The sequence below is a fragment of the Saccostrea cucullata genome, unplaced genomic scaffold (genome assembly GCF_032062105.1).
Source record: "Saccostrea cucullata isolate Sc308-1 unplaced genomic scaffold, CSIRO_AGI_Scuc_v1 ctg4996, whole genome shotgun sequence".
NCBI lineage: Eukaryota > Metazoa > Mollusca > Bivalvia > Ostreida > Ostreidae > Saccostrea > Saccostrea cuccullata.
In genome coordinates, this window is record NW_026930806.1 from 17,100 (window position 1) to 43,618 (window position 26,519).

At 33.5% G+C, this 26,519-nt stretch overlaps 1 protein-coding gene across 1 annotated transcript in view; it reads left to right on the forward strand.

Moving 5' to 3' along the window:
* The window catches only part of LOC134230165 (sodium- and chloride-dependent glycine transporter 1-like), a 31,086-nt gene extending 7,239 nt beyond the window's left edge, over window positions 1-23,847 (forward strand). The window contains exons 2-15 of the mRNA XM_062711940.1: window positions 2,188-2,238; window positions 7,082-7,284; window positions 9,674-9,805; window positions 10,119-10,419; window positions 10,514-10,646; window positions 14,148-14,282; window positions 18,235-18,338; window positions 18,517-18,647; window positions 18,718-18,830; window positions 19,082-19,213; window positions 19,418-19,517; window positions 19,623-19,723; window positions 20,169-20,336; window positions 23,389-23,847. Of these exons, the coding sequence (XP_062567924.1) occupies window positions 2,188-2,238; window positions 7,082-7,284; window positions 9,674-9,805; window positions 10,119-10,419; window positions 10,514-10,646; window positions 14,148-14,282; window positions 18,235-18,338; window positions 18,517-18,647; window positions 18,718-18,830; window positions 19,082-19,213; window positions 19,418-19,517; window positions 19,623-19,723; window positions 20,169-20,336; window positions 23,389-23,544 (1,960 nt within the window). The 3' untranslated portion in view covers window positions 23,545-23,847. The remainder of the gene's footprint in view (window positions 1-2,187; window positions 2,239-7,081; window positions 7,285-9,673; window positions 9,806-10,118; window positions 10,420-10,513; window positions 10,647-14,147; window positions 14,283-18,234; window positions 18,339-18,516; window positions 18,648-18,717; window positions 18,831-19,081; window positions 19,214-19,417; window positions 19,518-19,622; window positions 19,724-20,168; window positions 20,337-23,388) is intronic.
* The last annotated feature ends 2,672 nt before the right edge of the window (window positions 23,848-26,519 follow it).

Consider the following 26,519-nt stretch of genomic DNA (forward strand, 5'->3'; position numbering starts at 1 on the left):
TTCGATCAATGCATACTATCTTTGCAAGATATATAACTGTATTCAGCGGCAGCTCACACATATTGGTCCGACCAAAATAAAAATAAGTAGATACAACATTATTGTTCATGATAAGAGTAAAGTTGTGTATGTCATACGTTAAAGAAATCAAAAATAACGTCAAAATATCATTAGAAAGTCACTTTCCCCCCGAAATGCAAATAAAAAATATCAATATTCCTACGCTCCCTCCTCAGCCTTTTTTTTTTTACGTGTTTGATAACAGAGAATAATTAGGTCATTCTTCGATTCATATCTTTTCACCAATGAATTGATAATACTATATCAACAATTGTATAAAGTACATGTTTATAGTCCGTTAATTATCATACAATTTGTTCTTAAAGAAAAATTTATCATTCTGTGTGTGTATTATTAAATGACGGAATTTTCAATCCCTGGCCTGCTCGTGTGTACACTTTGTAAACTGTAGGGTTGTGTGGCAAAACGAGAACTGCATGGGTTGGAGATTCGGGTTCGTGTTGAATACTTGAATAATGTAAGTAATTTCTGCGACAAATATATTAGTATATTTCAGTTATTTTCAAAACAAAAAAGGTTTTCCATGTTTTCAGTTTAGAATTTTCCGACCCGGTCCTGATTTTCCCAACCCGGCCATTTTAAACACAAGTTGTTGCAGATGCAAATGTTAGAACAAACTATATAAAGTTCAACAGGGATTGTATAATTTTTATTAATCAGAATTCGTATTTATATGATCTAATTAAGAAAAGAAAAGTTTTGTCTGACACCGTAACTTCTCGGCAAAACAAAACGTGTTTCTCCGAGCTCGCTGGATGCGTGTGACAGCTCCATTGCACGTGTGTAGACCAAGGCTACAGGTACATGTAGGCCTATGTGTACTGTTTGTTAGGAGACTGGGTGACCGTAATGCTATGGAATCACGATATTTACAACAGTTCCATAATTAGACAGTGCAGTTTTTTTTTATTAACGTCATTATAAACACTGTTAAACATATTAAATCTAACAGTCGAATATCTTTAGATATGGGGTAACCCATATCTATTCTTGTCATCATTAAGTTTGACGTGAGAAACCTCGACCATCGCCAAATGCTGTCATCAGGGGGCATCGGTGTTTCACAAACACATATTGTTATTCCCCCGCTTGAAAAGTGGGAAGGTTTATAGTGATCGGGATGTCCGTCCGTTTGTCTGTACGTCCGTCCATCTATTAAGCGTTGGTGTACCCATTTCTTATCTATAACACCTCTTATAACACTGAATGAAATTTAATGAAACTTTCAGATTCTTTGTTACATAGTGCCAATGTGCCATTCCTATTTTAGTTTTTATCGGAAACATATTTCGGGTCTCCCCTAGCAAAACATTGACACTAACATTTTTTTTATAATATTAAAGGGTAAACATCTTTTTAGGAGCCCGTTTGAAAAGTAGGATGGTAAATAGTGATTGTGATTCCCTTACGTCCATCTGTTACGCTTTGGGTTACCCATCTCTTATCCTTAACTCTTCTTAGACCGGGTATGACAAAAATGAAATTTTCTGAGACTTCCACAGAATCTTTATATAAATTTAAGTTCACTTAAATATTTTATTGTAATCAATAAGTGTCCTCCTTGAAAATTTAAGTCTGTTATGTTGTATAGCGATGTATTATAATGGTCACTTTATTGCATGTCTTGGGGGAGGCAGAGATTGACCAATCAAAATGTAAGAAATAAAATTTTGGCCACGCGGTACGTCACTCTTCCTCTTCTCCCACTAGGAGTGAGACGGTTCACCGCGGTATCGATTCACCGCAGTATTTTTTTTCTTGGTTTGATCATGTCGATGCAACAAAATCTCTATTTTTGGTTCGGTTCGTTCGTCATTGAGTCGGGTTTGGCATAAGTATAAACATGCTCCTCTGTATAATTAGTTCAAAAACGTAAATTTTTGTGGACTTTCAGTTTGTTAAATAATTAAAGTTTGTTAAACAATTAAATTTATTTCTTCTATCCATTTTGCACATAAATTATTTGACTGATTAAGTAAAAGGAAGCATAAAACAACAGTTGAATTTTTTTCCTTCATTCTATAAAAATGATTGAAAATAACCGAACTGAGACCAAATTTTATGATACGTATCAAACCGTGAAGGAAGCGTATCTCCCACCTGCAGCCTTGACGGACGGAAGTTTTCAAGTTTGTTATTTATTTTGTTAACTATTAGGTGAGTAAAATTATTTTATCATGTCTTCAAAGGGCAAAACTTTGGTTGTCATTCGTGGTCACTCAATTGTGCGTCGTTTTCACGAATCAGGAAGGTTCCTGATATATCTACGGATATGGAGAGCGTATTTGCTTTAGGTTCCGATGTAGTTGTTTTAATGATTGTGGAGATCGATACTATTTCTAGTATAGATCCTAATTGTTAGCCGCAGAAATTGAAACTGTGATATCGGTTATGCATCGCCGCTGTAAAGTTGCGAAAATAATTGTTTGCAAATTATTGCCAAGATTTGGGGTTAGTTTTGGGTACAATGATGACAGAGTAAACACAATATTGAGAGGTGCATTGCCATCACTTGGTTATTGTGTGTTTTAGGACCACGGAAATTATTTTGTTTCTCCCAAGGGGATGTAGTTGGAAATTTGTTCATCACGGAGTACATTTATTTAGGAGTATAAAGGGACCGTTAATTTCAGCGAGAAAAAAGATTTTCATGAAAAAAAAGAACAAGTTTGTCACAATTTTGATACTTTTAATGGCCGTCAATTTGTTTGATAGATATTGTTTGAAATTACTTAACATTTTACAGTACTATAGGCATGGCCTAGGTACAATTTTCATTCAATTTCGGGTTTCCCATGGCAAAACACTGACAGTGTCATTTTTTCTATAAAAGAAGCTGGTCTGAAGACATTAAATCACATTTAAAGTCAGTTATGGATCTGAAATATGAATAACTGCATTTGAATGTGATTTAATGTCTTCAGATTAGTTTCCTTTTGAAATAAACACAGCAATTTATATTTAAAGACATACTAAGGGTACATAGAAAGGTATAAAATCTTGCTGTGAATTGGGTCGTTTTCCTTTGTACCATTTATGTTATGAATATAATTATGTTTAAATATTATAGGAGACTGCAGGAAATGGAATATAAACATGGTTGTAATAATTATTTAGTGGTTTCTGCATTTAAAGAAGATAAAAATCTTGTATCTAGAATATATTGGCAAAGGAAACTGTCTTCATCACTACAAAAAATAAATACCAGCTCTTAAGATATATCTCACACAACTTTGAAAAACAAATTACAAGAGCATTACCAAACAAGATATATGAACAACTGAAAAATGTTAGCAAATTATATTCTGGAAAGTTAGCTTTTTATAGCAAAATTGTGAATCAAAATTAATACAAACTGCAAAGTTATTTGAGGACGTTCGATCCTGAGATTTTGAGCGTATTTTGGTCAGGTCATTTATTTCTAAACTTCTGCATCATTTTTAAGTTCTAACATTAAATCTGAATTCTACAATGCAAATTTAACTATATCCAATGAAAAAAAACGCGATTAAATTCCATTCAAGTAGAATTAAGCTAAGGACTATATTTTGTGGCGGAAGGTTTCTTAGACGAAAATGATCAGTTTTTCCATTTTGAACTATAACAGTACTGTTAATTTTTGATTCCTATTTTTCCATCCTGGTTGCACACAAAGCTGTTTTTTGCAGTGAAATGTGTTATGCTGGTTCTGAAATATCTATTAAATTATTTCTTATGAATTCTATTAACAAAGTGTGACAAATATTGTCAATATATTCGGAAAATCCAGGAAAAATTTGAGCCAATTTTAATGTTAAATTGACACCTTTTTAGTAATATCTGAAAATTTACTTCATATACCCCAACTTTTGATGTTCTTTTCTAAATATTCAAGATAAATTTGACCTATTTGCTTAAAATCAGAAAAAAGTTTAAGACTTTAAAATAATTTTCTTGCTTATTAAATTTTCAATGCCAGAAAAATCACTTTTCATTAGTGCAGAAAGGTCAAATAATTGATTATGCGTAGCAATTTGAAACTTTCTCTTAGTCACAATTTTTAAGTGTCTCTTATTAAAGAAACTTAGAGTTCATTTTTGTTTCCTGCTTTAATTGGATAAAAATATTGGAGGGAAAACGTCAAAAATTTAATTTTTAATTAAGACACACATTTCAGTGCAAGACGGTCATATTAAATGTACTGTAGCACCAAAAGAAGTGTATTAACCCCCATTTTTTGTATATAGAAAATAAAAATATACTTGGCAAAAAAAGTTTAAGACTTTAAATATCAAGATCAAACGTCGTTAAAACTACCTTTGAAAAAGAGTTATAGATATTTATTAACAAAATTAAGGATCAGTGACCATCCACTGTATATTGAAACAGGTAGATACTGTAAACCCCCTATTCCTAGAGAAAAACGTTTATGTTATTCATGTAAATCGTGTATTGAAGACGAAAAACATTTTGTTCTTTATTGTCCAAAGTATGACCAATAAAGATGCAATTATAAAGAAATATTTAATGAAAACACATACATTAGTGATAACCCCATTAGCAAAATTGTCAATCCTACAAATATTGTCAATCCTACTGCTAGAAGGTGATTTGAAAAAGTGCTTTGACACCAGAAAAGAAAGTCAAAAATGAATGTTAATATTGAGAAATACACAATTTTGTTCACTTCATACTTGCATGTATAAATCGTGTTAATTTGTGTTATGTTATTAATGTTCATGACTGTATGCCGACATGGTAATTGTGAATAGAATTGAATATTTAAGTATGGCACGCCAAATTCACAAAAATGAGCAAAAAGTAGTTTCACAGTCGATAAACTAGGTTTATCGGTTGTATACTATAGTTTACGGACTGTAAACTATATTTAACAACTATATTTTACTATATACCTATATTTTACAACTGTAAACCATAGTTAACGCGATAATCTATGTTTCACAACCGTAAACTATACTTAACACCGAAAACAATCATTTGCGATTGCAAAACATAGATTATCTGATAAATACAGTTTCACGATTTGTAAACTATAGTTTACAAACCATTAACTATAGTTAACGATCTGAAAAATATAGTTTCAAGATTTGTGAAACTATGATTAACAACTCTTAACTATAGTTTACGATTGTAAACTATAGTTTACAAACGTGAATCTATGTTTATCAACAAAATCATTATTAACGATTTATTACAGACAGATAAACTTAGATTAGCATTCGTAAACTATAGTTATCAACCGTTAAATATAGTTTTACAGATGAAAACTATACTTAACGAATCGTTAACTATACTTAAAGAATCGTTAACTATAGTTTACGGTTTGTAAACTATAGTTTACAGTCGATAAACCTAGTTTATCAATTGTGAAACTAGGTTTATCTCATTTTTGTGAATTTGGCGTGCCATATCTAAGGGTAACCGTCTCTTATCCGCAACTTCTTCTATACTACTGAATAAAATTTAGTAATACTTTCACAGATTCTTTACTACATAATTTCATTGTGCACCTACGTTTTTTTATCTGGCACTTATTTCGGGTCTCCCAAAGCAAAACATGGACTTTTGTCGAAGATCTTTCATATTTCACATATAGCTTATCCATGACAAGTCCTTTCAAAATATACTTTGATTTTTTACCCTGTGACCTTGACCTTGAAGTTTAACCTACTTTCAAAAATGTCTTTCTTTAGAACTTTTGATTGAGAAGAAATGTCTATTTATACCTGTGACACTTGATGTTTCCGAGCTCGCTATGATCTCTCATATCTTATCCGCAATTCCTCTTATACCCCTGAATGAAATTTAATGAAATTTTGTTACCTAATGCCACTGTGCACCTCCTATTTTTCTTTTGATAGGACACATATTTTTGGTTCTTCGATGCAATGCATGGCCACTGCTATTCTTTCTATAACATTGAATATTACCACTGCTATTCTTTCTATAACATTGAATATTACCTATATCTCTTATCCGCAACTCCTGTTATACCACTGATTGAAATTTATTGATACTTTCACGGACTCTTTCGAAAAAGTGCCATTGTGCACCTATTTTTCTTTTTGATCGGTCAGTTATTTCGAGTTTTCCATTGCAAATCATGGACTTTGCTATTATAATCATCTTGAAGGCGGGGGTTGGGGGCATCATTTAGTGAGCTCAGTGCTCACAGTACGTACGTCTAGTTTTCGATGTACTCTATTTTGGCGATGCATACTAGGAAATGGAAGGACAAAAACAATGTGTAACGTTACCAATGATTCCAAGCATCAGACTGGCAGTATGAAGGTATATGTCTGCCACGTGCAAGATAAACTAGAGTTACTGTGTGCAATGAGCTCACTAAAGGATACCCCCACCTTCCACATGGTCATGATGGCAAAGTCCATGGTAAGAGATGGGTACCCTTCAATAGAAAGAATGACCGTGTCCATGTTTTGCTCTGGGAAACCCAAAATATGTGTCAGATCAAAAAGTAAAGTAGGAGGTGCACAAATGCATTATGTAACAAAGAATCTGTGAAAGTATTATTAAATTTGTATTTACTCTCTTATTTTTTCACTATAAGTTCACCTTTCACATACTTACTAAGTTTGGTAAAGACTATAGCAATTTAGTAATTATTTCACCTGGTCAAATTCCCGTTTTTCACATAATTTTTAATTACCTGCAATTCAAATGTGTGCAAAACGGGAACAAACCTTTTATTCAATGGTATAGGAGTTGCTGATAAGAGATGGGTACCCCAAAGCATAACACGTGGACGAATAGACAGACGCACGGACATCCCGATTACTAAATACCCTTCAACTTTTCAAGTGGAAGTATACCAAATACACGTATAGGATACATACAATTAGCTTTTGTATCTTAATTAACGGTTTCAAATAAATATATCATTTGTTGAAATAGCTTTTACGTACGAAACAACTAGGCAATGTTTACAAGTATGTTGATGCTACATGTACATGTCTAAATCTTTTTTTTACATTATCAGATCATACACAATATCCGAAGGAAACTTTGTCATCATGGACATACAAGATAATCCCTCGTCATTATTAGAATCAGATAATCCTAGTCCTCAGGATCGACCAGTATGGAGTCGAAAAATAGAATATCTTTTATCTCTGTTTGGTTACAGTGTGGGACTGGCTAATATCTGGAGATTTCCTTATCTTTGTATGAGAAACGGAGGAGGTAGGTGTACTCTACAAGTAAAAAAAAATTATACATGTATTTAGTAGATATAAGGGAGAGGGCTTAAATATGCTTTGCCTTTTATCAAATCTCATTTACTTTTTTATGAATAAATATATACATGTATATAAATTATATTAGTTTATTTGAACCTAAAATTTTGTTCTAACCCAAATATTATTAAGTTTCGTGAAGTCATGTGCCAAAATGATGTTGATTCTTTGAAAAAATTATGTACATTTATTTTTTAAATTAATAGCATTGTCTGTTCTCCCTCATCGTCTCAAGCCACGGTCCGGAGTCCGCATGTAGCTCTCTCCTACCCGTGGCTGCTTGATCACAAAAAGTGTCGTAATCTTGAATATTTACGCCTCTCTATTGTGACGTCATATTCAGTAGTGGCAAGTTTTGTTTCCATCGCAATTGAAATCAACAACTGACGTCAACAGTATACAAGAAATATTTCCTTTACTGCTATTGGATATTGAAAGGTCGCAATAAAGTTCATCTTCCGACTATGCTTTACTCGCATTGGTCAAAATTTTAATGAGCTACGAAGAATTCTCTCCTCGTTCAACCACGGCCAGAATGGGAGAGGATCGTACATTTTAGCCGTGGTTTGCGACGATGGTTCTCCCTAAGTATCACCTTCTGCTAGACCCACTGTATTACAGGTTACTCTTGATGGCTCGAACTTCGATCTCTCGAAGTTCTTGATCGCTCGAAGTGAGTCTCCGGTCCCGATTTTTTTCCCTATATAACTGAGCAAATTTACTCTTGATTTCTCGAACTCTTGATCTCTCGAAACCCTTGATCCCTCGAAGTCAAAATGCAGTCCCGCTATGCATATTCTATTGGAATTTACCCTTGAAACCTCGAAGTGTTTACAATGTTACATAATTAGCGACTGTAAATGGCCGCAGGCAGAAGACGCGGGTCTCGAGAAACGGGATGTTTATTCAGGTGACATTTATACTGCTAGGTGATAATTGATTTATGATTAATCACATGTTGCCTATATGCTATTAAAATAATTATCATCAACTGTCTTACGACAATTCAGAGAAGCGGTGTCAATGAAAAATAGTAAATTGAATAGAAGATGAAAAACTAAATAGTTTTTATTTCGAGTCAGTGTCAAAGTTAAACGAAATATGAAAATGTAGAGACAGCCTCAATGTCAATATTACGACTGTTGTTGCACAAATACTTACAGAACTTCGTTCAATGTTAATGATCATGTTTGAAGTAGTCAATCCGTATGTATGGCGCGGTAAAATGTCGTTATCATTTAACGAATGCGTAGTTTGACGTCCGTATCAAAAGGAATAAATAAATAAACATGAAGTGACGAAGTACATTTTTTTATTTACTCAATTTAATAAATATTTATCTACAATACGAAAACATACCGTTGTTTTATAAACACCACGTGTATAAAAGGTTAGCACTGCATGAAAATTATTACATCAGGTAAGACTAATTTCAAAACCGGTCAACAAACCTGGAGAATTCCGGACTCTTGAAATCTCGAACTCTTGATCTCTCGAAGTTTTCTCTCGGTCCTGCGGACTTCGAGGTATATATGTATACAAGTGTCTCATTATATCGCGGTACTTAAATCTTTTGCATAAAAAAGTGTAATTTGATCTTTTAAATTTAACTTTCATCAAATGATATTAATAAAGCAAACTATGGCCTAACTTTTTAGCATCAAATTATTTCCCAAGCTTGCATCGTCTAAGTTGTAGTCTATTTTTGAAACAGGAAGTCTCATTTACCTCCTAAATTGGAGATTCTCATAGTATCACGGTATGGGAAAACATGGAAACTTGAGGTTGACATGGACTTCAATTCTTATTTTTTATTTTACCATGTAATTTTACGTAAGAAAATAAACAATTATACAAACTAAAGTCTTTCAAAACATGAACTTTATATGGATTTTACTATATTATAAACTCATCGGGCTAAAAATAATAAAAACGGAGATCGATTTCTGTAAAATTACGTTTTATTTGAATAATTTTTTTTCCGACGCATTTTCCATACTTTTTAATCATCACAAAAATTTACATTTAGAAGACAGACTGACATTTTTTTCAACAAAAAGCATATGAGCTATGTATCTGATTTTTTGGAATATACCGCGATACAATGAAACCCGCGATATAATGAGAATCGAGTATATATATGTTTTATATGTTTTTGTACCTCATGTACCATTTACATGGTTTTGAGTGAATAAATTGAATTGAATTGACAGAGATATGATAAAGTTTCGTCATCAAAGCGTAAGGAAATACTGGAATCACCGTGTCTATCTGTGTGATCTGCTGCAGGGGTAATAAAGAAAGAATGTCTATTAATTGCAATGTGTGAATTTCAGGTGCCTTTTTGGTTCCGTTTTTTATCTTGCTGTTCACCAGTGGAGTTCCTCTTTACTTTTTGGAAGTAGCCCTTGGACAGTTTACTGGAAAAAGCCCCATTGTAGTATGGTCCATTTCCCCGTTATTCAAAGGTACTTTTACGTGTTTTATGTTTCAGTTCAACTGAGCCATTTCATTTTGAAATATTGCTCTTTATCTGTCCAGATGCATTTCGCTTGAAAAACGTCATTGAGTATTCTTATTGCGAAGCTTTTCTGTCAAGATAATTTCTACCAGAGGATAGAGTTAAAAAATTAAATTCTAGAAAATTTATTAATTTTTATAAGGCAAATCTTCGTTAAGATAAAATTTGATTAAGAAATCTTTGAATTTTTGTATTATAAGTCTTTGATGGTTAATCATTGTAAAAATAAAAGTTGAAGAAAACTGATTTTTGTATTGTAGGCCTTGGATGGCTAATGATGACACTCTCCTTTCTGGTGGCTTGGTACTTCAACTTGGTCATTGCATGGGTTCTCTATTATTTCGTCCATGCTTTTTTCCCAAAGATCCCCTGGGCCACTTGTGATAACTGGTGGAACACAGAGCAATGCATCGTCAGCCACAAGGATAGACTTAACCTAAACAATTCTTTGACGAATCAATCTACAGCAGCATGGACTATCAATGAAACCGAATCCCTTTTCAATACTTCCTATGGTAGCCAGAATATAACATATAATACGGCAGCATATGAATTTTGGCAGTATGTTCACGATTGTGTCTTTTAATATTGAATGATACACATTGACATCAAAACGCTTTTTCTTGTTATTCATTTTTTTTCAAACTATTTGTAGTTATAATGTTCTTAGACGTTCTGATGGTATAGAGTATCCTGGTTCTGTTCAGTGGCACCTGGTTTTGGTTCTTCTTGCTTCCTGGGTATTGACATTTGCATGCCTTATTAAAGGTATACACTCAGTGGGAAAGGTGAGTTGTCTTGCATTAATTGATGTTTCTAATATTTCTTAGCTGCAGAACTGTAGCGTTATGGTTTTATCGTTTATAAGTCTTTGCCAGGGACTTAAATATGAAATATGGTCGATACAATGACCTTGTCAGCAAATACAATTTATCATTAAGTCAAATGCTGACTGACGTTTTTCATACTAATAGTTAGTCTATTATTGTAACCCCTGCAAACGAAGTTTAGGGGGTGTATTGAAATCACCATGTCCGTCTGTCTAGCTGTCCGTCCGTCCGTCAGTCAGTCCGTCTGTCTGTAGATGAGATTTTGTCCGGACCATTACTCAGAAACTATTGGAAGGATTTGTCTGAAAATTTGTACACATATTATTCACCGTATGAAAGTGTGCACCTGATATTTTCATCTTGATTAGATGATTATTTTGAATTTTACAAGTGTTTTTTTCATTTTTATTTTGTGGTTTTGTGCAGACCGTTTCTCAGAAACTATTGCAAGAATTTATCTGAAAATTTGTACACTTACTATTCACCATATGAAGGTGTGCAACTGGAATTTTCAACTTTATTTGTTGATTTTTCTGCATTTCACATGTTTTATTTTTTACTTTAATTGACTTGTTCATTTTGGGCTCATGTATAAGGTTTGAGATATAGAATCTAGAATATCTGTACAAAAATGTGAACTACAGCTGAAAACTACTCATTAAAACTAAAAAAAAAAGAAGAAATCATCAAGTGTTATAAACAGTTTTTACATTACACAAAAAATAATGTAAATTCATTTGTCTCTTGGGAATAATGACTGGACATGCATCCAGTTAAATATAAATTAAAGAGTTTGGTGTGGGAAGTTGTTAAGGCATCTCTTTTATCTATAATCTCCTGGGAATTTTGCACAAGATTTAAAGATCTCTCTTCTCTTATTCTCTTTATTGTAATTTATTGTCTGTCAAAGCACTTCATTACTGGATGACCAGCTCTTTATTTTCAAAATGAATTTGATATAAAGAATATCAAGATTAGTTTGATTTTGTATAGTATGATTTTTTTTTTCAACAATCACTTTGCAGAGTGTCATGACACATAATTAAGGTCTTCCGTTTCAGACGGAAGACCTTATAGTGCTTCTACTGTTTTTAAGGTCTTTCGTTTCCAACGGAAGACCTTCTACTGATTCTGATGGTAAAGATTATTATTCTTTTTTTTTCTTCTACTTCCTAGACCGCAACTTTGAGGCCTCATATCTCACTCATTTCTCAATGGATTTCGCTCAAATTTTCAGAGGTTATAGACGTTTATAAACTCTATCAGAATGCTGACTAAAATTTCAAAAAGTCACTTCCGGTTTTGAGTTATTTTCCTTTAAACGAAAATTTATAGGCTTTCGTTTCCAGACAAAGGCTCAGAGACGGCTAAAGCTGGGGCAGAAATTCTACTGATTTTAGATAATAGAAGGATTGAAGTTGTGCACATCGGTTTTTGTTTTTCGATTTCTCTATTCAAAATTGCGCTATATAGGGGTCAAAAATTAGAACGCTTAAAAGAACCAAAAATTACTCATATTCTGCTTTTTATCTTCTATACTAAAGATATTTTGTTAAAATATATAGAACATAATTTGTGCAGAATTAGAAGATCTTTTAAATGATATGTCGAAAAAAGGGCTGTCCCCTAAATTAAGGGATTTAGAGGGGCCAAAAGTTTTTTCCAGATATCTCAAAAAGTATTGAGAATTTGTAATACGTTAAAGAAGCAAAGTTGTTGAAAATGTCAACCTTAATCTGATGAGGTCGTCAAAATACGTCCAGCGTCGTCACTTCCGGCCAAACAGGAAGTAGTCGGAAAACGCATAAAATGTTCATATGTCTCTGGGAGCTTAAAAATTAATCTCGTCATCAAACCGGAAGTAGCAAAAAAAGGCTTATTTTTGCATTAATTAACATAGCTGTAGAGGATTCAAAGCATTTTTGGGCGTTATTTCTCATTTTTGTGAAAAATGAAAGCACTTCCGGTCAAACCAAACAGTTGCTTTGCAACGAGCTTTGCTCTAGTTTCTTATTATTATTTTTTCCCCAAATCTTGTCGGCAGCATTTCTCAGAGATGGCTGGACAGATTTACCTATAATTTTCAGGGATGATAGAAAATGAAAATACCCCGAGACTTTTTTTTTTAATTTTTTTTCAAAATTCACTTCCGGTCGTCAGATATATCAGATTTCCGCTTTTTTCAAAAACGAGTGAGATCTCAGAAATAGTAAGAGATTAAGGCACCAAACTTTTAGGGATGATAGATCTTTATAAGTAAGCAAATCCATTTGGGTTAAGATTGTCCGCCGTCACTTCCGGTCGTCGCAGGAAGTGTTCATAAATATCGAAAATTTCAACTTTTCTTTTTTGAAATTTTTTTTTACATCACATTATATCATCTTACGTGTAGTCTCGAAATATGTCAGTCCTACCGGAAACAAAAACGACAACTTCCGGTTATAAGAGAAAAATTTCATAATTTGAGAATTTTTCTTTCCCATGAATATTTTTTATAGATAAAGATTTTTGGAATGATTTGGAATGACTTCCGGTCACGTGATTTCTTGTCCTCAAAATGAGAAGTTAACATTACGAGATCTCTTAAACAGTAACAGTTCAAGACACTTTACTTACCATGAAGATTGTGCAACAAACATAGGGTAAAATGCGTTCGCCGTCACTTCCGGTCGTCGCAGGAAGTGATTAAAAATGATTTCTATAGATGTTATTAAAAATATAAATGTCTAAAGTTTCGTCGAGAATCTTGGTAAGTTATACCTCCGGCTGTTTTTTTTTCCTGTAATAATTGTAAATATTATGTGCCTCTTTTACAAGCTCATTCATACAGGTAAATAGAGGAGAACGGAAGACTGTTTTTGTTGCTGTAGCAACAAGAGTTTCTAGTTGCAATATATTTTTTTAATGCAGAAAAAATGTTACAATGTATTAGTATTGATGTTTTAATTGGTTGTACCTTTGTTTCATTCATTAAGAAACATAATGAGCAATTATATCTCACTGCAAATTTTTGTACGTAAATTAATTGTGAACACTCTAGATCCATAAAGTATTTGTGAATTGGCACCTTCTCTAAAAAACCCAGCGGGGGTATTTGCCCCTATTGGACAGTTCTAGTTTATACACTGAATTCACGACGGATTTTTCCGTTATTTCCCGATCATGACAAGGAGCATACGGCGGTTGTGACCGGTCAGCAGGGGATGCTTACTCCCCCATGGTACCTGATCCTACCTCTGATGTTTCGGAGATCCATGTTTGCTCTGCTCCTATTTTGTATTGTTTTATGGAATTTGAGATTGAATATTGTTCGTTATCTCCATATCCTTCATGCAACAGTTCTGCACCTAACTTTTTGTATGCTTTATTTTTTTCTCTTTAGATTTCAGTAGTTCAGTAGAGAGAATTATCAATAGAAATTGTGAATTCAGAGATTATTGGAGGATTTTTTTCACATAGGTCGTGTATGTGACGGTTATTTTTCCATACATTCTATTGACTATTCTCCTGATACGTGGTGTAACTCTTGATGGCGCCATTGATGGAATTCTTTTCTACCTGACCCCAGACTTTACAAAACTTCTACGCTTTCAAGTAAGATCTACATTCAATATAGGAGAAATTAAACAAAACGCTTTTTCGAAGATTTTAAAATGTATATTGTAATTTTTTGTACTTGAATACTAATGTAAAATATGGTTTTTCAAGCGTACAGTAAAAACTGTTTAATCCAACTCTAATGCAATCCATCACACTGTGAATTCCGACGTTTATACAAGGTCATTCAAAAAGTTCGTAGACTTTTGTCCTAACGTTTTAGGCCATCTGAGTAACTCAGGTGACCTATTCCTATCCGTTTTCGTCTGTCTTCGTGCGTCGTGTGTTAACATTTGAACATTTTCAGCTTCTTCTCTAAAACCACTGAACCAATTTCAACCAAATTTTGTATGCAGCATTTATGGGTAAAGGGAAACAAAAATTATCAATTTCATGGTCCCCCCCCCCCCTGGGGCCTGAGGGGTGGGGCCAAAACCACTAAAATTATTGCAATATTTAAAAATCTTCTTCTTTACTCCTGGACATCAAGCAGGCAAACTGTTGGCATGAATGTATTGAGCATTGAGTCCTCTACCAAAATTGTGAAATTCATGGCCCCAGGGTCAGGGGTTCTAGTGCTAGGGCGGGGCTATATAGATTATATAGTGAAAATGCATTATTTCTTCTTCTCTGCTCCTGGGTATTAAATAAACTAACTAAGCACATCGTTATGGTGAGCAAGAGTGCGTCTTCTAAAATTGTGAATTTTATGGCCCCAGGGTCAGGGGTTCTTGTTTTAGGGCAGGGTTCTATTGATTATATAGTGAAAATGCATTATTCTTTGAAAATCTTTTTCTCTGCTTCTGGGTTTTACATAAACTAACTAAGTACATAGTTATGATGAGCAAGAGTGCCTATTCCAAAATTGTGAATTTTATGGCCCCAGGATTAGGGGTTTTGGTGTTAGGATGGTGCTCTATTGATAATATAGTACATACATTAATTCTTTGAAAATATTTTCCTTTGCTTTTGGGTTTTATGCCAATGATCCAAATGTATATATTTATGATGAAGAAAGGTGCATCTAGCAAAGTGGTTTTTATGCCCCCTGGGTCAGAGGGGAGGGGGGGTTACATAGTCTGAAAATAAATTAATGCTTTGAAATCTGCTCTTTGGTATTAATCAACCATTTTATGATAAAATTTGCAAAATTTTGAAATATATGGCCCCTGGGTCAGTGGTTCCTTTGGGGTGAGGTGCACAACTCGGTATAAAGTTGAAGTGCATTTTCTCTTTTTTACTCTGATCTACCTCTGGTATTAAGTAAATAAAGTAAGCATGCTAAGTTAATAATTATGATAAGCAATGGTGCCTCTTTCAAAATTGTGAATTGTGAATTTCATGGCCTCAGGTTTAAAACACTTGAAAGTTGTTACACAATACTCAGGTGACCTATAAGGCCCGTGGACCTCTAGTTATTATTTAACGTCATATTATATCCAAATTTGGTACACGTATTTTAAAACAAATTCGAATAATTTGAGTTAAAAAATTGAAATGTTGAGTATATCTTCATATATTTAAAAATTATTAAAGATTTAGAACAGCAAAAATGGGGTCACGGGGTCAAGGAGCAATGTCGAAATTGATAAATATACTAATTTTCACTTTATATTATCTTCAGCCATACCTGTTGTAATAAATGGAGCTGAATATAAAATAAAATTTACATGTTAAAATTAAGTCTTGCTGTATTTCTTAAGATGCAATCAGGTAATGTAATATATCGCGCCATTTAAAATAATATCAGTTTCTAAATACATGTGGATATGATTAACAAAGGCAAAAATCAATGACATTGGAGAACGTCACGGAGCAGCGAATAGCAATAAAATTTTGCTTTGTATTCGGTAAACTTCTTTAACAAATTTTAAAAAAATCTCTATAAACTATAAAGCAGGTAATGTATGAAAAATAAGCCGTGTATTTGTATGAAATGGAAAATACAATTTTTGAGTAGTAGCGAGTCTGAATCGGGCGAGGGATAGTCTGCAAAGAAACAGGTTATAGTTAGAAACCTTGTCAAAAGAGTTAGTCCTGAACGTCATTAAACGTGATGTGCGCTTCACTGTTGCGGAACTAATAGATTAACTCGGTAAAGAATTTGAAAACGCTGACAATCTAGGTAAAGCTATTGGCACAATTGTTAACAAACTTGGTATCAAGTGTTATGGATATTTTTTATGAATGGAGGAGACGTTACAAAATGTGTATGAAATTAAAAAGCAGAGTAATTTTTAGAAACTTTTTAGACGTTGTTTTTGACGTTACATGTTGGTTAACCGTGCTCCGTGGTTACAAAACATGTTGTTTTAAAAATTGGCTAACATGAGTTATATTTGATCAAATGGAATAAATTCACACTTCGACAAAATAAATGTTTTTATTTACGAGAATATGTTAATCTATAATCTTGTACTGTAAATCAAGTATTATACGCGTGCGATAAATATCCGCGAGTTCCGCGAGTAACCTCTGCTCGCGGTCGTACAGTTGTTCATTATATTCCCATGTTATGATTTTATTTGCCCTTCTTTGAATACCGATACGAAGGTTCAATAAGTAATCACTGAAGAACTTTAGGGTACTAGAAGCAGTTGAAATTTAATTACAAATATTCAGAAAAAATATAAAAGTGGCAAATCTAAAACTATTTGTCTAAAAATTAAAATTCAGCTTGTGTTATTATCGTTCATTTATTGTCACAGACGAGTTAGAGATAGCCTGGTTAATTACGACTAATTATGGCCCAGTCCTGCTCTGTCCCAACCATTTATAACAAGAAAACATTGATGTAACCATCAATTGTCGCCCGGGAAATATATAAAGTAAACAATACAAATGAGTCTTGATCAACAAACCGCTTCGATATGTGTAAAAAGGCATGCGTCTAATTGATGGAGACGATAGTCGCAAATATTTTAAAAAACTTGCAGTCGGATAAAACTCAAACAAAAACGATACCATTTTAAACTTGATCAATTCCTCAAGTAAATGTTGGCTGCATAAAATATAAATTGAAGTTAGACACATGAATCATATATATTTAAAAATGTGCTAATTTTCAATTTTAGAATATAAAACACGAACTGTGAAGAGTACGTTTTTATCCGAGAAGTAAAATTCGATGTTCTAAAAAAGGAACCTGTCGTTATTTCGATAGTAAATAATAAGTAACTTTATATATTAAATAATAAAACATATATATTTTTACAGCTTCACTTTATGGAAGTAAATATATTATGTATCTCGTAATTTATAAACGGAAAGAACATTCTGATTAACAATCTTTTCAATGTTTAGAAAACCTTTAACTCTACATAACTTAAACAATTTATGTATAGAGCAGCCCGGTCCTCCGGGCTGCAATAATTGCCCTTTGGTTATGTAGATCTTTGAAATCGTTGATTACCTTATTAGTATGAGGCACTTTTACAATTGAGAGTTTTAAATCAACTTTAATCTCCGAGATTTTTTCCCCGATTTTCATTCGATCGTCGTGAATAATACATAAGAAGTATATTCATGGAAACATTTTACCCACTTTAGGGGCGGATATAAGATTTTGAATGATGCAATGCACAGAATGTCTTGAATAATGCGTAAGCAGTACTCACGATAGCATTATACCTAATTTATGGACGAATATAAGATTTTAATTTGAAACAAAAAATACTTGTGGAAATAAAAAATGTGACGACTTGTTCGCGGAAATAAATCGTCGCGGATTAGTTTTCTAGCGGTCAGTCGCGAATAAAAAATGACGCGTATAATAATTGGTTTACAGTAATAATAATATGACGATTGGAAACATTGTCTACGTATTTTTTTAATGACCCACGTATTTGCTCCCATTTTACTATTTTCCATGTTTCTCTACACTGTGCAATCTGACACCCTGCCTATTCCGACACAAATTTAGACAGGTTTCATGTGTATTTATCTTCAGGTGTGGCTAGAAGCAGGACTACAGGTGTTCTTTTCTCTTGGTCCGGCCTGGGGAGGAGTCATTACTATGGCAAGTTACAACAAGTTCAACAACAAGTGCATGAAGTAAGTCACTATGTTCCAGTGTAAGAGCTTTATTTGATTTTTAAAAATTAAACTATAATTTTAAATCGTTGCATCTTGAGTTTGTATTTCTTGATTATATCAATGTGAAATCCGTTTAAAATACAATAAATGTGATAGTGCATGACTAACTTATCTGAATAGGACTTTATTTTCAAAGGGACGCTTGGTCTGCTACTTTGGCCGATGGTCTGACGTGTTTCTATGCTGGCTTTGTTGTCTTCTCCATCCTAGGATTCATGGCCAAAGACGTCGGAATGACAATGGAAGAAATTTCAACCTTTTCATCAGGTGGGTTTAGAAAAAGTTTATTTTTAATGACTTTCGTTTGCAGATTACTAATATATCGTTCTTTTTTTAGGACCTGGACTAGTATTTGTGGCGTATCCAGAAGTTATTACGAAACTTCCGATGCCCCACCTGTGGGGAGTCATGTTTTTCCTCATGTTGATTACTATTGGAATAGACTCCCAGGTGACTGAACAGGGAGAGGACTTTTTTTGGAATTTTTCGTCCAATTGATTTCAAATATTTTCAATACAATTATTTCAAAACTAAAACTTAACAGGATGTTCACTAATCCGTCGATCAAAATCTTTTTAGAATTAATTCCTTTAATAAAATTTCAAGTGAAATAAATATTCGTAAAATATTTTTGTGGACAAAAGCAAGTATATTTTTGCAAATATATTGTTGTAAAATCTTCCACAATTTTTCAATTTTAGTTTGGAATGTTTGAGACGGTTGCAAGTGGATTAGCAGACAAATATCCCAAACAGCTGAGCTCTCGGAAAATCTTGACTACGGCCATTTTATGTCTTTTTCTTTTTGTAATAGGAATTCCATTAACAACTAATGTAAGTTTTCAAGAAAAGAACAAGTTTATTTGCAAGTTTACTTGTCTCTATTCATTTTCTTGATTCTTAGTTTAGATAAAAGCACCATCGTATTTTTCTGCGTTTTAAGGTATATATATAGTCCCTATTTGAAAGCTTGATATATGAGATAAATATATATAATTAATATCTCCTAATGTCTTCCCCTCTATTTCTTTTGTTTAGGGAGGTATATATATTTTCCAGTTAATAGACTGGTATATTGCCACTTTCTGTATCTCACTGGCTTCATTCCTAGAGTGTGTCATTATATCGTGGATCTATGGTAAGTAATGGACTACGGAGTTCAACATCGTCTTTTTCAAAAACGGATTTTAGTTAATTTTCTTGCTGTCATAAAAAACTTGATTTTGATGACCTGATTTAACAGGTGCTGAACGTTTCAGTCGAGATGTAGAACTGATGATAGGGCGAGGTATCCCTATTGCGATGAGAATAAGCTGGTGTATTGTCACTCCTTTAATCATGATGGTAAAAAATCAATGAATGGTTTTAAAATATCTCATTTATAAACATACATGTATTTTGGCAAAAATTATGAAATATGATGGGGGAAATTCCAATTACTTCTTAGAATTCTATAGAAAATCACTAATGTTAACAAAAAAAAGTGTAAAGTAAATGTTAGGTGACTGAAATTTAAGTTTGTTTATGAAGGATGCAATAGTCTGCGTATTTTAAACAGAGGAATTGAATAACATTTTCTAAATTCCATAAACTTGAATACGGAGCATCTGCTTCTATTTGTCAAGTTTGTGGGATTTTGTCAAAATTCTGTGTAGATCACATACTCAATCATAAATTCTAAGAAAATTCTAAACTTTTTCAGATGACTGTAATAAAATAACGCACGATTATACGAGGTTTACTTTATATTGGTAACGGTACTAATCTCTATTGGTTTTTTCTTGTCCAGGTTTTACTTTTGATGGCAATGATTATGTATGCCCCACCAAACTCAGCCACTTACACCTATCCTGATTTCGCTATTAGAATCGGTCAGTTTTTCGCCGTTCTCCCTCTGCTACCAATACCAGTGATGATGACCTGGGAAATCCTTCGAACCAAGGGTTCATTCTTTCAGGTAACATGGAATTCAAACCTTAATAGAATAACGGACACATTTTTGTTAGGGGGTATCATTGGCTTAGTAAGTCTCCATTTGCATTTTCAAAACTAGTACAGATACAAATATACTCTGAATCTTTATATGTGTCATTTTATATATAAATACAAATGTACTCATTTTAAACTATCAAACTACGACGTACATGTAGTCTGAATGTGAGTAATTGGATGCTAGAATCTATTAGCACTAGACAAAAAGGACACAAGAGATGTCTCTCATTGTTGTGGAAAGAATAGAAATGCGTCTTGATCGTATAGTGGTTTATTTTAGACTCTGTTATTAACTATAGAAACATAACGTACAGTATTGTGACGTAATAATAACGTTAACGTACGTTACATAAACCCGCGGATAATCCGTGACACTCCGGGCACCGAAATGAATATTATACTAGAATATTAAAAAGTTCAAATCAAATTAACAGTTCATTGAAATTTAAAATAAAAACAAGTTCATAATCACTCAATTAAGAGGTCCATTCACGGATTCTTTCTTTGGCTTTTGTTTTTGACACTCGATCCTCTTCTGTTCCGACACTTTATCTGCAAGGTTTTATATCAGAGTCTCAGTTCCGGGGTGTTAGTGACATAGTTCTGTGTTAGATTTCTCCAGCTCCATCTTTCGAGTCCGTATATTGGCATTTTGTTTATTATCTCTGCCATGTCCCTGAGATTCTTTTTTGTGATTTTTCTCTTTCCTTCTCCTCAGCCTCTGTACGTTTTTCTGTCATCTGAGTTTTTTCCCTTCGTGTGTCATCACGGATCCTTACGGCGAACGTGTGATCTTTCTCCCTTCTTTCCAAGGGGCCCTGTGAGGTTTGTAGCTGATTTTCAAGTGTCTGTACTTTGATATTTAGATCACTTATTTGCCTTTGGGCGTAATCATATCGTGACTGAAGACTGTTGTTTTTAGCATTAAGATGCTCCGAGTGAGTGCTGTAGGTTTTGATATTAACAACTCGGTCCTTTAATTCCTGAACCTCGTTATGCAGACGTCCGTTTTCGTGCACAAGTTTATTCATCTGTTCCATCATATCCTTCATCCCATTCTCCACACGAGTCTGGAAATTTCTTTGTTGGTCGAATTGTAACAATCTCTCTAGCAGGGTACCATTTTCTCGTTCCAAAGCGTTAATCCTTTCTGTCTTAGTCTTCAGCTCTGAATTAAGTTGCTGTATCTCGTTAGTCAACTTGCTACGTTCTTGAATGGAGTCCACAGTCCGACTCATCGGAGTGGAAGCTGATTTCCATAAAACATTTTTATGTCGTTGTTCAGCGTTCATTTCTGTGGGTTTTGGTTTGCTCGTTCCTACGATGTTGACAATTGTTGATTTGGTGGGCTCGTCTCTGTCCCTCGTTAGTTTCATGTCGCATATACTTGTGTGGTGTTTCTTCTGGCACTTTTTACATCTGTTGCAGGATTTACAATCTGCGGCGCGGTGGTTTCCTAAGCAGTTGAAACACGCTTTCTTCTGTTTTAACATATCGAACCTTGCACTTACTTCTGTAACTTTCTTACAATCCCCTGAAAAGTGATTCTCTGTGCAACAATAAATGCATGGGCGGCTCTTTATCTCTGTTGTTTCGACATAAGGAGTTGACTCTCTTGTTTTCTGGTTGTGTCCATTATGAACATGGCGTTGTTTCTTTGAGGCTCCGGTAAGAAACATTGCTGTTGCGTGGAATCCATCGCTGTTTTCAATCTGGCCTGATTCAAGGATTTTGACTTCTTTGCTGATAGCTTTACGAAGATTGTGTAGTGAAATGTTGTCACCATCGTACTCACGTGCAATGTTTTTCCGGATTTCAGCTGGTAGCTTGTTGATTATGACTGGAGTAAGTAAAGCTCCGTACATCTCTTGCTTTTGTCCTAGACACTCTAAACTCCTGACATGAGATTCCAAGCAGTCTCCATAATTTCTTAAACTTATGGCGTCGTTTCTCGGGGCATGCAGTTCCATAAGTGCTCTCATGTGTGCATTGATAATTTTTTGCGGTTGACCAAACCGTTCCTTGAGTAGGTCTATGGCGGTTTCATAATTTGCGTTTGTGAGAGTAAATCCTGCAATGGTTTGTGCTGCTGCGTCCTGTAATTGAGCCTTGAGATACAAAAACTTCTGAATTGGTGTTAAAGTTTGGTTGCGGTGAATTGTTGATTCGTATGAATCCTAAAATGTATTCCATTCTAGTATATCCCCGTCAAAATGTGGAAGATTTAGTTTCGGTAGTCGATGATTATTTGTGACCTGGTTGGATGGTACTGACAAAACATTTTTCTGCCAATCGTGGTTACTTTGTTCATCGAGATCAGTGGCAGGAAAATTATTTAGAATATTCTCACAAGCCGTTTCACTTGAATTAATTGCAGCTGACGTGTTTACATTATTATCATGAATTTCTAAGGCGGGTACAAAACACTCAGCACTGGCATTCAAAGTTTTACCTGAAACTTTTTCTGTAAATTTTTCTATTTTCTTAATTTTGCAATCGAATTCGTACATATACTCATCTGTGTTTGTGATTTCTTCTTCTATGTCCTCTTCAGATAATGCGTCTAATATGCGTTCATTTAGTTCTTGTAGAGTTTGTCTTTTTTGCGTTAGGGACTTTCTGATTATTTCGATTTCCTCCGTTACTTCACTGGCTGTATTTTCTTTCAAGTCCAAAAATCGTCCGAAAAGTTTCGTCACCGCTGATCTGTTACCGGCCCGTATGGCTTTCAGTCTTCCTTCCATTTTACGTATTATGTAGACATTCCGTCGATCACGGCACCAAAATTGTTGTGGAAAGAATAGAAATGCGTCTTGATCGTATAGTGGTTTATTTTAGACTCTGTTATTAACTATAGAAACATAACGTACAGTATTGTGACGTAATAATAACGTTAACGTACGTTACATAAACCCGCGGATAATCCGTGACACTCATGTTTGCTTTTAGAAATTAATATTCATAGCTAAAAATATTAACACAATTTTATTTTTAAAAATCTTTTTTTCTATATACAGAGAATAAAGAACCTTGCTCGCCCGGATTCTAGCTGGGGACCCAATAGTAAGCGTCACTGGCAGACATACAAAATGTACGAATATAAGGATGGACTGTTAAACAGAATCAAAGTGAATCTACTGGGAGATCGTAAACGTTCAAATATTAGAAATTAAAAAAGAAAAACTTGTTTTAAACTATAATATTTCTGTGAACATATTCAACATATCTTGATAAACAATGATACATTTAAAAAAATCTTTTTAATCATCCATATCAATGAAGGTGGCTTTTACTGTCTAATTTCGTCTTTTACAATTACTATTGTAGAGTTCTCACTGAACTCAAAAGTGTTTGTCACATGAGTCAAAATACCATCAAGTCTAGCTGCTTGTTTATTAAAAATTTAGATATTAAACTAGAAAAAGATGTTATTGGTAACATTACAACAGAAATTTATAATAAACGTGATGACTTTGTTTCTTTCATCAACTTTCCTTGTTGCAATATACCCTTATCTCTGCATATAAGGAGTTTATTCGATACACAAGGATATGTCCTGCGTAAAACAATTTCTAAAACATTTCTAAAACGAGACAACCTTCTTAATAAAACAAGGATATCCGTCAAAAGTTTCGTTTAAAATCAGCAATTTAAAAGATCTCTGGATATAATGACCTTGTCAGCAAAAACAATCTATCATTAAGTCAAATGTGGACTGATGCTCTTCATACTAATTGTTTGACCATTATTTACACAATGAACTATGTACAGACATTTTTCTATTTGCCCGATCATGACAAGAACATGGCGGATGTGAAAGGTCGACGAGGGGTGCTTACTCCTCCAATGGCACATGATCCCACCTCTTGAGGTTTTGAGAAAATCATTTTTGCTCTGTTTCCGATTTATATTGTTTAAAAAATATTTGACTTTGGTTACTATTCGTAATCTATACATTTCATTCAAGAATTTTTTTTAAATTTATAAATTATGTGAATGAAAAGGGTGGAGATAACAAACAACGATCGATCTTTATTAAACTACAAATGATACAAATCTGTGAACAGTGCAGACACGGATACCCGGAAATTCGAATCATTATGGTGGGATCAGGTGCCTAGGAGTAGGAAGCATCCCCCAATTAACGGACCAAACTGCCGCGAGCCCTGTGTGGTGTTCCGATAGACGAAATACTTCGTTGTCAACATAATTATAAATATAAAATCAAAAACCTAACAGATGTAAAAAAAAAATATATATATATATATATATATATATATATATATATATATATATATATATATATATATATATATATATATGATCCACCGATATCTTATCTTTGCTAGCAAGGTCTTTATAAGACTACAGTAAAACTCGGTTATAAGGAAGTCACTGGGACCTTAAATTACTTTGCTATATTTGAAATTCGTAATATCAATATAAGGAATTCGTTAGCTGGGGATCCAAAATAACTTCGCTATATCCGTAAATTCGCAGTATCCGTGTTCGTACTAAACGAGTTTTGCTGTATAGGGTTTTGAAATGCTGATCTAAACAAGTTTGCTGAAATCCCCTTGTCATCAACTTATCTGTTCATATTCCTATATGCATATGAAGATAGTAGCGTAATATTACTGAATAAATAAAAAAATGATAATGGAGAAACTTGTCATCTCAGTTGCCATTCAATTTAGTTATTAGTAAGCTCTGTGGCAACGCACTTTGAAAATTTTTTTCAAAGTGCGTTAAAATTGGGACAAAATTAATGCACTTTGAAATTTTTTTTTCAAAGTGCGTTAAATTTGGGACCAACTCAACGCACTTTGAAAAAATTTTTCAAAGTGCGTTAAGAGTTTACATCAATATATTTTACCATGGAGACACCTAACGCACTTCGAAAAAATATGTAAAAGAATTCTGAATTTAAATTTTAGTAAAGGAAAGCATTGATTTTTATTTATCTGTCGAAAAACTTATACTTATAAGCTTCGGGAACAAATAAAACGGGGGAGGGGAGTAATAAACCCAATTCAAAGAAGGGTAAGCCGCATTTTCAATGCCAATACGATGTATATTTTTTCCAAAATAAGTGTGTGGGGTGGGGGTGGGGTGTTCAGCTCCCTCCCCTTGTCCGGCCTTCGCCCGGTTTCGATGCCTATGCTATTCCCTTAACATGTATATATGTATTTACTGTACATAACTGATATGGTGTTGAAAATTTCAATGACTGGGCTAACTTTAAACATGAAAACTAGAATTTTTTTGTACAGTAAAACGTATGAGAGAGAAAGAATTTTCATTGTTTTGAAAAATCAAATTGCCCCCTTTTTCTTAAGAAAAATGAGATGCTTTAAGTCGTTTACAGTACTGTCCCTTAAATCTCTAATTCTAAATAAGAAGAAACGACTCGTAATAATGATATTAAACAATCATCTCTATTTTTTTTCTAAAAGACACATTTCCTATTACATGTATAACATTTATCAAAACCTAAAATATTTAAAACGGCAAAATCTCATGTCCTGAAGTGACCTTATCATAACAAAGTTAGCCAACTAGGATCAGTTATTTATCATACCGATTATTTGTAAGAATATTGGTCAAGCTTTACATTTTTTCAAAGTGCGTTTATATGGTCGATATCAACGCACTTTGAAAAGAAATTTATTTTTTTTCAAAGTGCGTTAGCTTGGTCCCAAATTTAACGCACTTTGAAAAAAATTTTCAAAGTGCGTAATTTTTCAAAGTGCGTTGTAACAAAGCTCTCATTTTCACAAATGGAATAGAAATGTATCGAATAAATGTCCGTTTTGTGAATCACTTGAAGATACAAAACACCAAATTTTTGATTGTAGAAATGTAGAAATGATTGGGACAAATCTAGAAAACCGTCTGAATTTGAATATAGAATGGCAAAATATTGTATTGGGGTTTTTCTATGAAGAAAACAAAACTACAATTTCACTGAATTATCTATTATCTTACATAGCATTTTTTATACATAAGATAAAAATGAGGCTAAGATATGAAAACAGAGAAGAAAATATAAATAATATTTTGTATTATTTACAGACAAACTAATGTATCAATATGAGATTTATTAAAAAAAGTTTTAATAATATTTTGTATTATTTACAGACAAACT